Source organism: Theropithecus gelada, chromosome 11, assembly GCF_003255815.1.
Source record: "Theropithecus gelada isolate Dixy chromosome 11, Tgel_1.0, whole genome shotgun sequence".
NCBI classification, from domain to species: domain Eukaryota; kingdom Metazoa; phylum Chordata; class Mammalia; order Primates; family Cercopithecidae; genus Theropithecus; species Theropithecus gelada.
Window position 1 is genome coordinate 76,008,948 of NC_037679.1, and position 15,793 is coordinate 76,024,740.

At 43.4% G+C, this 15,793-nt stretch overlaps 1 protein-coding gene across 2 annotated transcripts in view; it reads left to right on the forward strand.

Annotated features, from left to right (window-relative positions):
• Positions 1–866: 866 nt before the first annotated feature.
• The window catches only part of FBXW8 (F-box and WD repeat domain containing 8), a 111,128-nt gene continuing 96,201 nt past the window's right edge, over positions 867–15,793 (forward strand). Inside the window, exons 1-2 of one of the 2 annotated variants that reach the window (XM_025401121.1) lie at positions 867–1,271; positions 12,282–12,386. In XM_025401121.1, coding sequence (XP_025256906.1) covers positions 954–1,271; positions 12,282–12,386 — 423 coding nt within the window. In that variant the 5' untranslated portion in view covers positions 867–953. The remainder of the gene's footprint in view (positions 1,272–12,281; positions 12,387–15,793) is intronic. The other variant, XM_025401122.1, reaches the window with a different exon arrangement.

Below are 15,793 nucleotides of genomic sequence, written 5' to 3' on the forward strand. Positions count from 1 at the left end.
ATTTTTTATTTTTTTCATAGGTTTTTTTGGGAAGAGGTGGTATTTGGTTACATGAGTAAGTTCTTTAGTGGTGATTTGTGAGATTTTGGTGCACCCATCACCCAAGCAGTAGACACCGAACCCAAGTTATAGTCTTTTATCCCTCCCCACCTTCCCACTCTCCCTTCTCCCCCCTCCCCCGTTCCCAAAGTCCACTGTGTCATTCTTATGCCTTTGCATCCTCGTAGTTTAGCTCCCACTTATGAGTGAGAACATACGATGTTTAGTTTTCCATTCCTGAGTTACTTCGCTTAGAATAATAGTATCCAACCCCATCCAGGTTGCTACGAATGCCGTGAATTTATTCCTTTTTATGGCTGAGTAGTATTCCACCATATGTATATACCAGTTTCTTTATCCACCCATTGATTCTCTTTTACATTTTAATTTAAATAACATCTTAAAGAGACTTTCACTATCAATCCTTACTCCCCTTACCTTACCTTATTTTGTTTTCTTCCTAATACCTATCACTGATTCAAATGTTCATATTTCTTTGTTTAAAGTCTCCCTTCCCACTTAAACGCATGCTCCCAGACGTCAGGTTTTTTTGTTTTGTTTTGCAGATTTAAATGCTGAATTCTCGGTGCCTGGCATATAGTAGTCGCTCAATGCATGTTTGTTGAATGAAGGAACAATGCTCGGCGCAAAGTCAGAGCTTAGCAAAAGTGACAGGCAGGACAGCTGACCGGCTGAGGAGCAGCTGCGTAGACCTCCGCCTGGGCACCACAAGCCAGACCACCACTTGCGCACAGGGGCAGCGCGGGGGGCGTGGCGGGGGCGTGGCCGCCCACCCGGAACCCTAGAGCTGCGGCAACAGCGGCTTCCGGCCGCGGAGGACACTTCCCTGGAAGGGACTGTCCCGTGGCACCCGGTGGAACCGAGGAGAACGTGGAGAGCCGGGAGCAGTGAATATGGACGACTGCAGCCTGGATGAGTTCCGTCGGCGCTGGCAGGAGGAGCTGGCGCAGGCCCAGGCGCCGAGGAAGCGGCGACGGCCCGAGGCTGCCGAGAGGTGGGCTCGGCGGCCGGAGGTGGTCCCCGGGCGCGGCGAACAGGCCTCGGGGGACTCGGCGCTGGCCCAGGGTCTCCTGGAGGGCGCAGGGAGGCCCCCGGCAGCGCGGGCGACTCGGACCGAGGGGCAGGACGTGGCGAGCCGCTCCCGTTCTCCTCTGGCCCGCGAGGGTGCCGGGGGCGGGGAGCAGCTGGTGGACCAGCTCATCCGCGACCTGGTGAGTGGCCGTCGCCTCCCCCACCCCGCCCCCCGATGCCTGCGCCGGCCCCCGCCCCCAGGACAAACCCCTGCAGTGATTTGGAGAGTAACTCTGTGCCATCAGTTGCCCGAGAAAATGAGTAGACGCACAAACACCGATGTTTGTGCGTGCATAGGGTCTTTCTGGAAGCCGCGCTTCTCAACCAGGGCGATTTTGTTCCCCCAGATGTGTCAGTGTCTGCAGACATTTTTGGGTGCCTCATCGGGGTGTGTTTGTGTGCATGCTACTGAGCATCTAGTGGTTAGAGGCCAGAGATGCTCGTGAACATCCTACAATGAACAGGACAGCACGCACAAAAAATTATCCAGGCCAAAATGTCAGTAAGTGTGGGGTTGAGAAACCTGCTCTTGAAGGCTACCTAAACTTTGAACAAAGGTTGCCTTTGAAAAGGAGGACCCAGGTAATGGATAGGAAGGAATTTTGCCTTTTCTTTGTATACTGTTTGCACTATTTAATTTTTGTAACCGTGCAAAAAAAAATTAACTCAGAAAAAAAGGAGGAAGAGGAGGAAGAATCTCTTGGGCACTTTAATTAGGATAGAGTTTATCTTTTTGTGGGGCATGGATCCCTTGGAGAATCTGGAGGAAGCTGGGGACCCTCTGTCCGTTAAAAATAACCACCTTCAAAAAGTTGGGAAAATCAAGAACAGCTGAAATGCATCCGTGGCTCACAGGTTAAGCGGGCAAGGCACCAGGTTCTAATGGTTTGATTTAAATTAGGCCCAAAGGAAGTTCCTACAGCTTTCCAGTTGGGAACGCACTTTTTTTTTTTTCTGTTTTTTTTTTTTTTTTTTTTTTTTTTTTTTGAGACAGGGTCTTGCCCTGTTGCCCAGGCTACAGTGTAGTGTTGCACTCCCGGCCCACTGCAGCCTCAAATTGCCTGGCTCAAGCCATCCTCTTCCCTCAGCATCCCGCGTAGCTGGAAGTACACGCATGCACCACCACACTCAGCTAATTTTTAAAATATTTTGGTAGAGACAAGGTCTCCCTGTATTGCCCGGTCCGGTCTCAAACTCCTGAGCTCAAGTGATCCTCCCAATTGAGAATAATATATTTTTTTTTTTTTTTTTGAGACTGAGTCTTGCTCTGTCGCCCAGGCTGGAGTGCAGTGGCGCGATCTCGGCTTACTGCAAGCTCCGTCTCCCAGGTTCACCCCATTCTCCTGCCTCAGCCTCCCCAGTAGCTGGGACTACAGGCGCCCGCCACCACTCCCGGCTAATTTCTTTTTGTATTTTTAGTAGAGACGGGGTTTCACTGTGTTAGCCAGGATGGTCTCGATCACTTGACCTCGTGATCCGCCTGCCTCGGCTTCCCAAAGTGCTGGGATTACAGGCATGAGCCACCGCGCCCGGCGGAGAATAATTGTTTAAGTGGCAAACTGTTTCAAGAAATAACGGCTTATTTCATGTAATGTGTAGTTTACTCAAATAGCATTAATAGCTCCTATTTGAGTTTTTACCAAGTGTTTAGTCCTGTGCTCTGCCCTAATTCGAATGTAACAATCCTGTGAGGTAGATTTTAACTCTTCTTTTACAAATGAAGAAACTCAGAGATTCTCTATAACTTGCCCAGCGTTACCCCAGCTGATAGATTCTGGGGATTGAATTTGGATCCAGGTCTTTTCAATTCCAAGTTTCACCACGTGCACTTGAGTTTGCGTAAGAATCCCTTCAGGCTTTGTTATAATAAAGTTCTGGACCCTCCGCAGACCTGCTAATTCCCTCACCAGGGAAGGGGTCCTGAAATCGGATGACTGGCATGATCAGGCAAGTTTCAGACATTATACTCTACTGTATAGCCTCCTTTGCTTTAAGGTCCTAATTCTCAAGGCTTTCCATTTGTAACATCTTAGAGGTATAGGCATTGATGCCAAAAATAGTAAAGAAGTAAATCAAGTACAGTTGACCTTTGAACAACAGAGGGGTTAGGGAAACTGACCTCCTTGCAGTAAAAAATCTGCATGTAACTTTTGACTCTCCCAGAACTTAACTACTGTTGACCAGAAGCCTTAGAGATAACAGTCAGATAACGCATATTTTGTATTTTATGTGTGTTACATACTGTAGCCTTATAATAAAGTAAGCTTGAGGAGAAAGTGTCATTAATAAAATTATAAGAGAAAATGTATGTATTCATTAAGTGGAAGTGGCTCATCACAAAGGCCGTCATTCTCATTGCCTTCACGCTGGGTAGGCTGCTGCTGCTGCTGCTGCTGCTACGATGGAGGGATTGGTCTTGCTGTCTCGGTGGCAGAGGTGCAAGGAGAGGCAGGCACATTCGAGGCAACGTTTATGGAAAACACCTGCATACAAGTGGCCCCAAGCAGTTCAAACCCGTGTTATTCAAGGGTTTGTTGTATTCTAAAAATAGACGGGACCTGCATGCTGGAGGATCTGGAGGGCACATCCGAATCTGTTTCATGTTGTTGGAAAAGGCCTTCCCTGTCTTCCTGGAATTCACGTCCCTGGTCTCTTCTGATCCCTTCAGAATCACCACATTAGGTACTACTAGGTTCTCTATGAGGAGCTACAACCTTTGGGGCACCTCTAATTTTAAAGGTGCCCTTTAGTACCTATCTTGTGAAGAGGTCATGAAATAGGCATGGAACTTAGCACCAAACCTGGAGTACCGTAAGGGCCCAATAAATGTAAGCTGGTGCCATTTTCATCAGTACTCAGGGTTTGCTATGCTATTTTACTTCCTCTTTGCTGAAACTTATCACCGATGAGCCCTTAACTTCCGCCTCTTGTGAATCCCTGGAGGGCAGGATCTGTTGCCTTACTATTCTACCTCCACCTGCCGTACTAGTACAGTAGGGGCCCTATCTACATTTGTTGAGTTGAAATAATGTGGGCAAAATCACTGCTTATGACAGCAACTTTATAAAGGCTCTATTGTTGTTAGAACCCTTGAACATTCAAAGCATCCTTCCAGGTTAAGATATGGAGTTTTAAGTCTGCTGAAAGTTTTAATACTGCTGGCCAATATTTAGCACTCACTATGTCAATATTTAACCTGTCAGATCCTGCATCTATGTTGCCAACAAGATAGATTTAATGGCTTAACCTTCTTCTGTTTTTAAGTTAAACACAAATAAGGAAGCTCCCTAATGTGAACACTTTTCTTCTGGCTAACATTCCGTGAGACAGCAAACCAAACCAAATGTGTACTCATGAATTGACTTACCTGGAATAACTTCCTTTCCTCTTTCCTGTTCTTTGCCTACCTTTTAAAGCTCAGCTTGAGTTCTGTCTCCTGTGTTAATTCTTCCCTGATTTCTCCAATCCAAATTTCTCCCTTTCCCCCAACTAAAAAGTTCTTATCCTCAGTGCCATTCATTTTTTCATGTTATTCACGAATTAGCAGGCCTCTACTTATGAACCTTTTGAAATGATGCCTGTGTGTACTAGAACAACTTGTGACTTACATCTGGTCCTTGTTGGAAGGGTCTGCTGCTTGAAGCAGCTCGGGTTTCATTCATTAATCCCATAAATATTTATTAAGTGTCTTCTTAGGACCAGCCACTGTTCCAGGCACTGAGAATATAGCATCGAACAAGAAGGAAAAAAACCTGTGCCCTTGTATAACTTACATGCTGGGGAAGAGGGAGTTAGACAATGGACAAATAATTGTCAGTAATAAATGTTCTGGAGAAAAAATAAGCAGACGGATAGAGTGTATCTGCCAGGGGAGGGGCTGTACTTTTAAATAGTGCTGTCCAACAGGGTCTTTCTGGGAAGGTCACGTTTCATGGAGAACCTACAGGAGGTGAGGACTGAACATACAGAGATCTGGGGGAGGGGATTCTAGGCCAAGACGGGCAAGTGCAAAGGTTCTGTGGTGGCTGGGACCCACACTTAGTTGAATGCTCTGTTGCCTTGATCCTTTTCAATGATCTTAATCATTTTTGACCAACGAGCCCCACAAATTCTATAGCCAGTCCTGATGGTGGGAATGTGCCTGCAGTGTTTGAGCCCCCTGTATGTGAACATCTTTACTCTTTTCACAAAACCACACCCACTGTGGTACCCCTCTGGGACCTGAAACTTCTCCTCTTCCTGTCTTCTCTCCTCGTCATGTCCTAAAGCTCAGATCCCCGTTTGGATTAAAAGGGGGCTCAAAACAGAGGCCCAGCCCATTTTGCTTCACACCACCCTCCTTCACCACCACAGCCAGCCTCCTGGGATTTCCCCCAGCACTTGCCCTTCTTTAGGTTAGCGTCTTCTACCTTCTTCCCTTGCTGGAGTCCCCAGGGGAGTGAGAATGTGTCTTGAAGCTGGAAAGCCTATTCTCGTAAAAAAAGAATAAATCAAATTCTGTGGACATTTATTGTGCATCTACTGTGTGCAAGGCACTGAGCTAGTTAGATTCTGTAGTATTATAGTTCACTTATATCACCCGCACATACGATCAACAACTATTTATTGAATCCCTTTTGCTCTTCCTCATAGCTAGGCACGGGGATTAGGTTAAATGTTAAGAGATAAATTGTTTTTTTGTGGACTGCTTGGGAGCTTAGCCGCTCTTTATAGCATAGTTTGGAGAAATGATTTCCAACTTCTATAGAGTTGGCTTACTAATGAACTTTGGAGTGCCTTAGGGGACGATCTATATTGCCTGTTGTAGTCTCCTGTATTTATTTCATTTTGCATGACAATGACTTACCTCTATAAAAGATTTTAGCCCTTTGAGTGTAGACTATTTCTTATATACTTGCTGACAGCACCTCGCTCACCCTAGCACCTGGTGTGGCCCTGAATTTAGATAGTATTTTGAACATAAGTTACCTTACTTGAAAAATGTGGGCCGGGTGCGGCGGTTCAAGCCTGTAATCCCAACACTTTGGGAGGCTGAGATGGGCGGATCACGAGGTCAGGAGATCGAGACCATCCTGGCTAACACGGTGAAACCCTGTCTCTACTGAAAAATACAAAAAAAAGACAAAACAAAAAACTAGCGGGGCGAGGTGGCGGGCGCCTGTAGTCCCAGCTACTCGGGAGGCTGAGGCAGGAGAATGGCATAAACCCGGGAGGTGGAGCTTGCAGTGAGTTGAGATCCGGCCACTGCACTCCAGCCTGGGCGACAGAGCGAGACTCCATCTCAAAAAAAAAAAAAAAAAAAAAAAAAGTGTTGCTTTTCTGCATCTGTGAAAATATCATGTGCTCACTGTAGAAATATTTAGGAAATTAAGAAGAATAGAACAAAATAAAAATCTTTACTGATATCATTGCTTAGAGGCTACCATTGTTAACATTTTGGTGTATTTCTGACATTTTTTTTTTTTTGAAGACAGGATTTCTCTCTTTTGCCTAGGCTGGAGTGCAGTGGTGTGATCATGGCTCGATAGCCTTGACCTCCCAAACTCAAGCCATCCTCCCACCTCAGCCTCCTAAGTAGCTGGGACTACAGGTGCACGCCACCACACCTGGCTAATTTATTTCTATTTTTTCTAGAGACGATGTCTCACTATGTTACCTGGGCTGGTCTTGAACTCCTGGCCCCTAATGAGCTGTCCATCTCAGTCGCCCAGTATTGGGATTACAGATGTGAGCCACTGTGCCTGGTCTATTTCTGACTTTTTTTCTTTTTGTATATAAGAATATATATTTTGAGACAAATTGTGGATTATAAATGGATGCTTGTTTATCTTGACTGCCTTTCAGACCTTCCCCTCCCCCCCGCCCCCACCAGCCAACCAGCTTTTTCCGTCTCAAAGAAGACACAGGTGAAACTGAAACTCATCTATTTCTTCTGATTGAGATTGTGTGGGTCTACTCCGCTCAGCTTTTGCAGTATGTGGAAAGTTGAGATAAACGCCTGTAGAAAACAGTCTCCTTTCAGTCATAGATTTAGTAAAAATGTTATTACAAATCTCTTCTTTGAACTCAAGGTGCTTTTCTCAGTTTCTTAAACCACCACCCAGAGAGATCTTTCATGTTCTTTTTGCCCTGGAGATGTACATTGAGAACAAAAACCTTAAGTCAGTTTCTTCACTTTTTACTGCTTTGGCTTTTAGTGATTATCCCTTCTTCTATTAAACAAGAGAAGACAGATTAAATTTCTAACAGTAAGGCACAAAACCAATCCATTTACAGAATTAGTCTTACATTAGCACATAGGAATACAAATCAGCCTCCCTGGGGATGGATCTCTTTGCAATTTCTCTCAGTGTTTTTGGAGTAAGTCCAGTAGACTTTGGGAAAATCTAGTATTCACTGACTTTAAATTAACCAAGTAATATGACCCATTTGTGTGTGTGTGAGTGTGTGTGTGTGTGTGTGTTCCTTGACTAGGAGAGAGGGGATGGATAGATTTTTATATCTGCCTATGATGTAGGGTTGTGTTCTCAACTTTTAGTGTGCATGACGATCACCTGAGAAAGAGATGCTTAAGCTGGGTACGGTGATTCACGCCTGTAATCCCAGCACTCTGGGAGGCCAAGGCAGGTGGAGGCTGAGAGTCCGAGACCAGCCTGGCCAACATGACAAAACCCTGTTTCTACTAAAAAATACAAAAATTAGCTAGGTGTGATGATGTGTGCCTGTAATCTCAGCTACTTGGGAGGCTGAGGCATGAGAATCACTTGAACCTGGGAGGCAGAGGTTTCATTGAGCCAGGATCGTGCCACTGCACTCCAGACTGGGCGACAGAGCAAGACACCATCTCAAAAGAAAAAGAGGTGCTTGAGCCCTAAATCTGGAAATTCGGGGCAGTAGGTCTGGGTAGGGCCCTTGGCATTTTTTTTTTTTTTTAGTTCCACAGGTGATTTTGATGTGTAATACAGGACAAAAGTCCCCAATAGTGGTAGAGAGTCGATATCTGGGACATTGTCAAAGAATTAAAAAACAAGGTTGTATGTTATCAGACAGATTCTTTTCCTGAACATTGAAGGAATACTAATATTTTGAATTTATTGGTCTCCTATAGAATAAATTTGGCCATTCCCAGGAATTGCTGGGAGCTATTCAACTACTGCAAAATTATTTTCTCCAGATATTGTAGCCATGTTGATATTTGTATAGTTTGACCAGATCTCCCTATTTTAATATTTCCAATGTCTTTAATTCCTTTTGCTTCCTTCTTCTTTGTTTCTGAAATGCCAAGTTGTCCATTTTCATGTTTTTAATTCAGTGTAGAGTTGGGTTAATATGGCCCATAACTTTTTGGATGGCTATGTGCTTTGCAGTAGTCTGGGTGGAAGACTGATAGCATCTTTTATTTTTTTAATTTTTAATTGACACATTATAATTGTACATATTTATGGGGCACAGTGTGATACATGTATACAATGTATATTGACCAAATCAGGGTAATTAACATATCCATCACCTAAAACATTTATTATTTGCATTGTAAACATTCAAAATCTGCTCTTCTAGCTATTTGAAAATATACAATCAATTGTTGTGAATTATAGTCAACCTGTAGTGCTACAGAGAACCAGAACTCTCCTCCTGTCTAGCTGCACTTTTATATCCGTTAACCAACCTCTGGCTGATAGTATCTTTCAGATAACAAGGTATTTCTCTGCACACTAGTAGCAAGAAGTGTTTTTGACCTACATTTATGAACTGTGGGAAGTAACCAATCAGAGTGCCTAAGACATTCTGCCGCCGCGACAGTAGTAGGATTTACGTGGTTACTAGACCACAGCTTTTGTTGTCCAGGATGTGGCTTCACATCCTTGTCACATCATGCACACTTATAAAAGAGGTGTGTTTTCAACCACAGGGCCAGATATGCTCACAACTCTGTCTCTTGTAAGGTGTTTCCCAAATGATATTTCCAATAATAACGAACTGAAGTTGATGAATCAGTTACTAAACCTTGAATTTACTCTGGTTTGTTGGTTGGCTGGTGGAGTGATGTCACTCATTTATCTGCATTCTGGTATCCTCCTCAAGGAGGGGAGAGGAAGTAGCTTACCTAGATTAATGTCTCTGGAGGTGTGCGTAAGAACCCTTGGGAATATGTTGAACACAGGACTATCATGGGTCGTGTCTATCGCTTTGGTAAAAAAAAAAAAAAAAAAAGATTGAACTTTTCAAAAAATAGATTCTGAAATGGAGATTTGCATGTAGGTGCTTTAGTGGATTTTCCTTTCGGAGAGATCCTGAACTGAGCAAGGGGGCCAGGCCTTTATACCCAGCCATGGACTAGTGATTGGATACAGGCTGCCTTAGCGGAGATGGGAGGGGATGCAACTTGGGTGAGGCAGCTTGTTTGACCAGTGCCTGTGAAGGGACTCAGCTGTCAGTCAACAGCAGGCAACATTTTCATCTAGGGGAATGAGTGGGACCGAAGCGGGATCTGAGTGACCCACTGCAGTATGGATGATAGGGACCATTAATAGAATGTCATGCCAGAATTATTCTTTAAGTGTGCAGCATGAAACTTGAGCATTTGGTCTCCTCACCTTGCTGGGGGGGTCTACATATTTCTTGAGATGTGGACCTTCCTTTAGTGTATTGGTTTCTTTTTTTTCCCTACCATTTTCCAGTGGTTAGCCGCACGGAAGGTTATCTACATGAAAGTCTGGGACTTTTATCTCTTTTGGAGTTTAGATAATAATTCTGAGAGCACAGTAATTTTTTAAAGTTTGGCTGTGTAACATCATTTACAAAATTACAGTTCAATGCTTTGGAACAGTGGTTGCCCTTCGGAACTTGTAAATGATCAAGAACCATCATAATGCATGCATTAACAGTGAGACTAGCATGGGGTCTCATTTTTATTCTTAATAGCATACCTGTTTCATAGAGTGCTTTTACCTGTTTTACAGATGAGAAAGCACAGATGCACTTAACCCATTTGCTTGCTGGTAAGGTGAGCGAACACATGTATCAGTTTGAATCTCTGCTCTGAACCTCCATGCTGGGTTGCATTCCAGAGATTATGCTGGTTGGGATCAAGGATGCTGGTGGCAGGGCTAGGGTGATGCCAAGATACAGGCATTATCTTCCGTGATGAGGATAGAGGCTAGGCCAATGGAGTAGGCAAAAGATGGAAGGCTCCTGTTACCAGAGGTGTGACTTTTCTGTACCAGAATAGCTAAAAACAAAGATAATGGTGTCCTTTGTCTCGTCAGAGTAGTGTCAAGTCCAGAAACCAGTTCCTAGTGAGTTTTAAGTGGGACCAATTGAAGAAAGCGATGCCTGGCAAGTCTCTAACAGTGAAAGGTTAAATGAGACTTCAGTTTCAATGAATGCAGGCTTTTCCTTGCCTTTGTTCGGGTTGTAGGAGGATAAGGAACATTTTTCTCTTGTTTCTTTACCAAGTAGGTAAAGAAGGCCTCTCCACAAGGTCAAAATAATCCAAAAAAGAAAGCAGGAGGAAGACCATGATTACAAATGAAAGTTTCGTCTTGAGTGTAGCTTTCCTTGGCAAGCAGTGACTCCCTCCAGTGTTGATTTGAGGAGTCTCAAGTTGTATCTGGGCCGAGAGAGAAAGTGATGCCTCCTTTTCTTGATGAGTAAAGCCAGTTAGTTGTGGGAGGGGACGGAGCCTGACATTAAACCAATGACTTTCCATTATTTTTTTAGGCAAGCACCCCTGAGCCTTCTAATTACACTTGCAGATTTGTTTTCCCTTTTTTTTTTTTTTTCTGTATGGCCAAAATTTCTCTCTTGATTTAACATTCTGTTCCTTCTCTTTGCCCACAGAGAGCTGTCAACTCTTACTCTTTTTTTCCTCCAGAGATCCCTTTTGGCCTTCATCCTTTGCGCTATTTTTGCAGTTAAATACTGCATTTCCTCTTTATGCTCTGGGCTGTCTTTTAGCCCCGAGATTCCTAGATGAACAGAAACTTCATTCCAGAAAAATCTTTACCCTAAGTCTTGGTAGGGTCTAAATCAGTGCTTAGACTCCCTTAAAAAACACTGAGGTGATTTTTTGTTTGTTTGCTTTGAGACAGCAGCCTTGCAATATGTAAGACCTCTGCATTTGACTGGTGAATTAACAATTCACTTGTAAGCAGTAAGTCACTGATGTCAGCCAAAGCTTATTAAAAATGGATTTTATTAAGCGAATGCTATTGGGACACAGAGTGCAGCTTTTCCTAGCTTTGCAGAAGCCCATACCAAAGTGAGCTTTGGCAGGTGGATTGGGAACAGGCAGAGGGGTACATACGTACACTTGGCTTTTTTTCTGTTTTACACTCATATTGCTTTGTGCTACCAGGATCGTCATGACAGCCTTATCTCTCAAATAAAGCCCGTTACCTCATCTCTAATTGCTTATCCAAAGGCAGTCGAGCTCTGATTTCTTTGCATTAATAAATGACACCGAAGAAGAACTGCTTTGTTTGCACTGGCCCGCTCAGGTTAACCAATGTAAGCCCCTGAGAGCATTAGGAAACCTTGCACTTCTCCAGTGGCCAAGGAGAGGTGGCGTTCACCTCCATCAAGAGCAGTGTCTGCTTGTTTACTTTTTGCTCATGTTTATAGCCCTATTCTTTTCCCAGTGAAAACCCCTTAGTGACCTAAAGCAGCTTTTCTCTAGCTGTGTGTGCTCACTCCCTTCCTAGTTGGAAGGAGTGGTGGTTGTCCTGGGAGGAGGGGTGGCCTCCCTGATTTCAAGGCTCACTTTCTTGGCCGCCTGCTGCTCACCTTTCCTTAGAGGTCAGGAGGCTTTCCACAGACCTTGGCACTGATTCCTGTGCCATACACCAGGCTGGAAGATAGCACCCCTGCTGCTTTGTGAAGCACCATGGGAAATGGTCACATGGGTTTCCTAAGTGAATATGAGGAGTGGAGGCGTAGAGGGCTCAGAGAATGGAGGATGGCTGGCAGGTTCTGAAATAGTTCCATGACTGCCTCGTGAAACAGTACGGATGCCTCCCTCCTGGGAAATAGCCTCATCTATCTTATTCCCACCTAAGAATATCTCTGGTCATTTAAAGGGCCTGTAAATTTGAGTTATTACCATATCTAAGAATTGTAAACTTACTTCCTTTTTTTTTTTCCCTCAGAATGAAATGAATGATGTGCCTTTCTTTGATATCCAACTGCCTTATGAATTGGCAATCAATATATTTCAGTATCTGGACAGGAAAGAACTAGGAAGATGTGCACAGGTAAGCTGTCGCCAACAGATGTTCAAGATTTTCCTAAATGTGTGATTAAAGTATAGGACTCTCCTAGGTAATAGAAATTTACTCACAGAATTATAAACTTTGCAGAATTAATGACTTGGATGGCAAGTTTACTTGAAGGGAAGCCACCTTGACCTTAAAGGATTATGTTCCACATCACCACTCGGTGTGTGTCTTTCTGTGGCCCAAGAGCTCTTTTCTCCCTGAGTCTGAGTTATGGCTGGCCTGTGGCAGTGTGCTGGTGGCCGACAACTTGGTGCTCAGCCTTTATTGAGCTTGTCTGTGCTATTAATGTACCCACAGTTTTTAATGCAAAGATGTGAGCCCTTGGTTACATTGAGCCAGTTGTTAGGTTGGTAGCTGAGGGGTCAGCCCGGGGACAGAACATGTTTTAGGTGAAGTCATGTCTCAGGTGTATAGTCCAAAGTACCCTTTAAACGTTAGTAACTCACTCAGTGAGGTGCAAGGCGAGTGAGAACTGAGACCCACCAAGGGAATTGCAAATCAGTGTCACCCGTCTCACGCTTACTCTGGGGCGTATGCCTGTGGAGTGGAATGGTGGGAGATATCGTTTAGGCCAAACTGCATTGTGTTTAGGAATCATGGGGGAATCTTGATAAAATGCAGATTCAGATTCAGGAGATCTGGTGGTGGGGCCTGATAGTCTACTTTCTTTTTTTTTTTTGAGACGGAGTTTTGCTCTGTCACCCAGGCTGGAGTGCAGTGGGACGATCTTGGCTCCCTGCAACCTCTGCCTCCCGGGCCTAAGCAGTTTTCCTGCCTCAGCCTCCCGAGTAGCTGGGACTACAGGCACGTGCTGCCATGCCCAGCTGATTTTTGTATTTTTAGTAGAGATGGGGTTTCACTGGCCAGGCTGATTTCAAACTCCTGATCTCAGGTGATCTGCTGCCTTGGCCTCTCAAAGTGCTGGGATTACAGGCATGAACCACTGCCGGCCCCATTGAGTCTACTTTCTAAGCAGGGGATGCCAGTGTGGCTTTGGCCACACTTTGAAAGAGGCAAAGGTTTATGCCATTAAAATTGTTCTCTCGTTCTCGTCTTTTTGGCCAAGAGTGTGTGATTGATTTTTCTTTTCTTTTTTTGAGGCAGAGTCTTGCTCTGTCACCCAGGCTGGAGTGCAGTGGCATGGTCTTGTCTTCCTGCAACCTCTGCCTCCTGGGTTCAAGCTATTCTCTTGCCTCAGCCACCCGAGTCGCTATTACAGGTGCATGCCACCACACGCAGCTAATTTTGTATTTTTAGTAGAGTCAGGATTTTTGTCATATTGGCCAGGCTGGTCTCAAACTCCTGACCCCAAGTAATCCACCCACCTCAGCCTCCCAAAGTGCTGGGATTATAGGCATGAGCCACTGCGCTTGGCCTGATTTTTCTTTTTTAAAAATTTCGTTTTATTTTTTTAAATGGACAAATAAAGTTATATATATTTATCAGGTGTAACATGATTTTTGAAATATCTATGCATTGTGGAATGGCTCAGTTGAGGTAACTAACATGTATTACCTCACATACTTATTTTCTGTGGTGAGAACACTTAAAATCTATTCTCTTAGTGATTTTCAAGTATACATCATTAGCTAAAGTCACTATACTGTACAGTAGAGCTCTGAACTTATTTCTCCCATCTAACTGAAATTTTGTATCCTTTGACATCTTTCCAGTGTCCCATCCTGCCCCGCCAGCCACTGGTAACCACCATTCTACTCTCTACTTCTATGAGCTTAGCTTTTTTAGATTCTGCGTTTAAGTGAGATCATGCAATATTTGTCTTTCTGTGGCTGGCTTATTTCACTTAACATAATGCCCTCTAGGTTCACCTACCATGTTGTTGTAAATGACATGATTTCTTTCTTTTTTTTTTTAAAGGCTGAACAGTATTCCATTGTGTATACATACCACATTATCTGTCATTTATCTGTTGATTCTGTATCTTGGCTGTTGTGAATAATGCTGCAGTGAGTCTGGGAGTACAGAGATCACTTTGACATACTGATTTCACTTCTTTGGATGTATACCCAGCAACCAGAATTGCTGAATCATATGGTAGTTTTATTTTTAATATTCTAAGGAACCTCTATTTCCTTAATGGCTGTGCTAATTTCCATTCCCACTAACAGTGTGCAAGGGTTCCCTTCTCTCCATGTCTTTGCCAGCACTTGTTTTGTCTTTTTGGTAATAGCCATTCTGACAGGTGTAGTTTTAATTTGCATTTCTCTGATGATTAGTACTGTTGAGCATTTTTAAATATACCTATTGGCCATTTGTATGTCGTCTTTTGAGAAATGTCTATTCAGGTCCTTTGTTCATTTTTAAATTGGGTTTTTTGTCTTCTTTCTGTTGAGTTATTTGAGTTCCTTATGTAATATTTTGGATATTAACTGCTTATCAGATACATGGTTTGGAAATATTTTTTCTCATTTTGTAGGTTGTCTCTGTACTCTGTTGATTGTTTCCCTTGCTGTGCAAAAGCTTTTAATTTGATGTAATCCCATTTGTCTGTTTTTGTTGCCTGTTCTTTTGGGGTCATATCCAAAAAATCATTACCTATAACCAGTGTCATGGAGTTTTCCCCTAAGTTTCTTTCTCATAGTTTTACAGTTTCAACTCTTATGTTTAAGATTTTAATCCATTTTGAGTTTATTTATTTATTTTTTATTGAGACAGAGTCTCACTCTATTGCCCAGGCTGGCATGCAGTGGTGCGATTGTAGCTCACTGTAGCCTCGAACTTTTGGGCTCACATGATTCTCCCACCTGAACCTCCAGAGTAGCTGGGACTATGGGCTCACGCCAACATGCCCAGCTAACTTTTAAATTTTTTGTAAGGACAGGGTCTTGCGTTGTTGCCCAGGCTAGTCTCGAACTCCTGGCTTCAAATGAGAGTTAACTTCTTTATAATAGTGTGAGATGAGGATCTAACTTCATTCTTCTGTATGTGGATATCCAGTTTTCACAACACCATTTATTGAAAAGACTTTTTTCCCCATTGTGTGTTCTTAGTGCCTTCGTTGAAAATCAGTTGACTGTAAATGCACAGGCTTATTTTTGGACTGTCAATTCTGTTCTACTGGTCTATGTATCTGTTTTTATGCCAGTGCCATGCTGTTTATATTGCTATAGCTTTGTAGTATATTTTGAAATGAGGTATTGTGATGCCTCCAGCATTGTTCTTTTTGCTCAGGATTGCTTTGGCTATTTGCAATGTTTTGTGTTTTTATGCAAATTGTATCATTGTTTTTTTCTATATCTGTGAAAAATGTCTTTGGAATTTTGATAGAGATTGCATTTCACTCACTTTGAGTAGTATGGACATTTGGATAATCATCTTCCAATCCATGAACATGGAATATTTTTCTATTTATTTGTATCTTC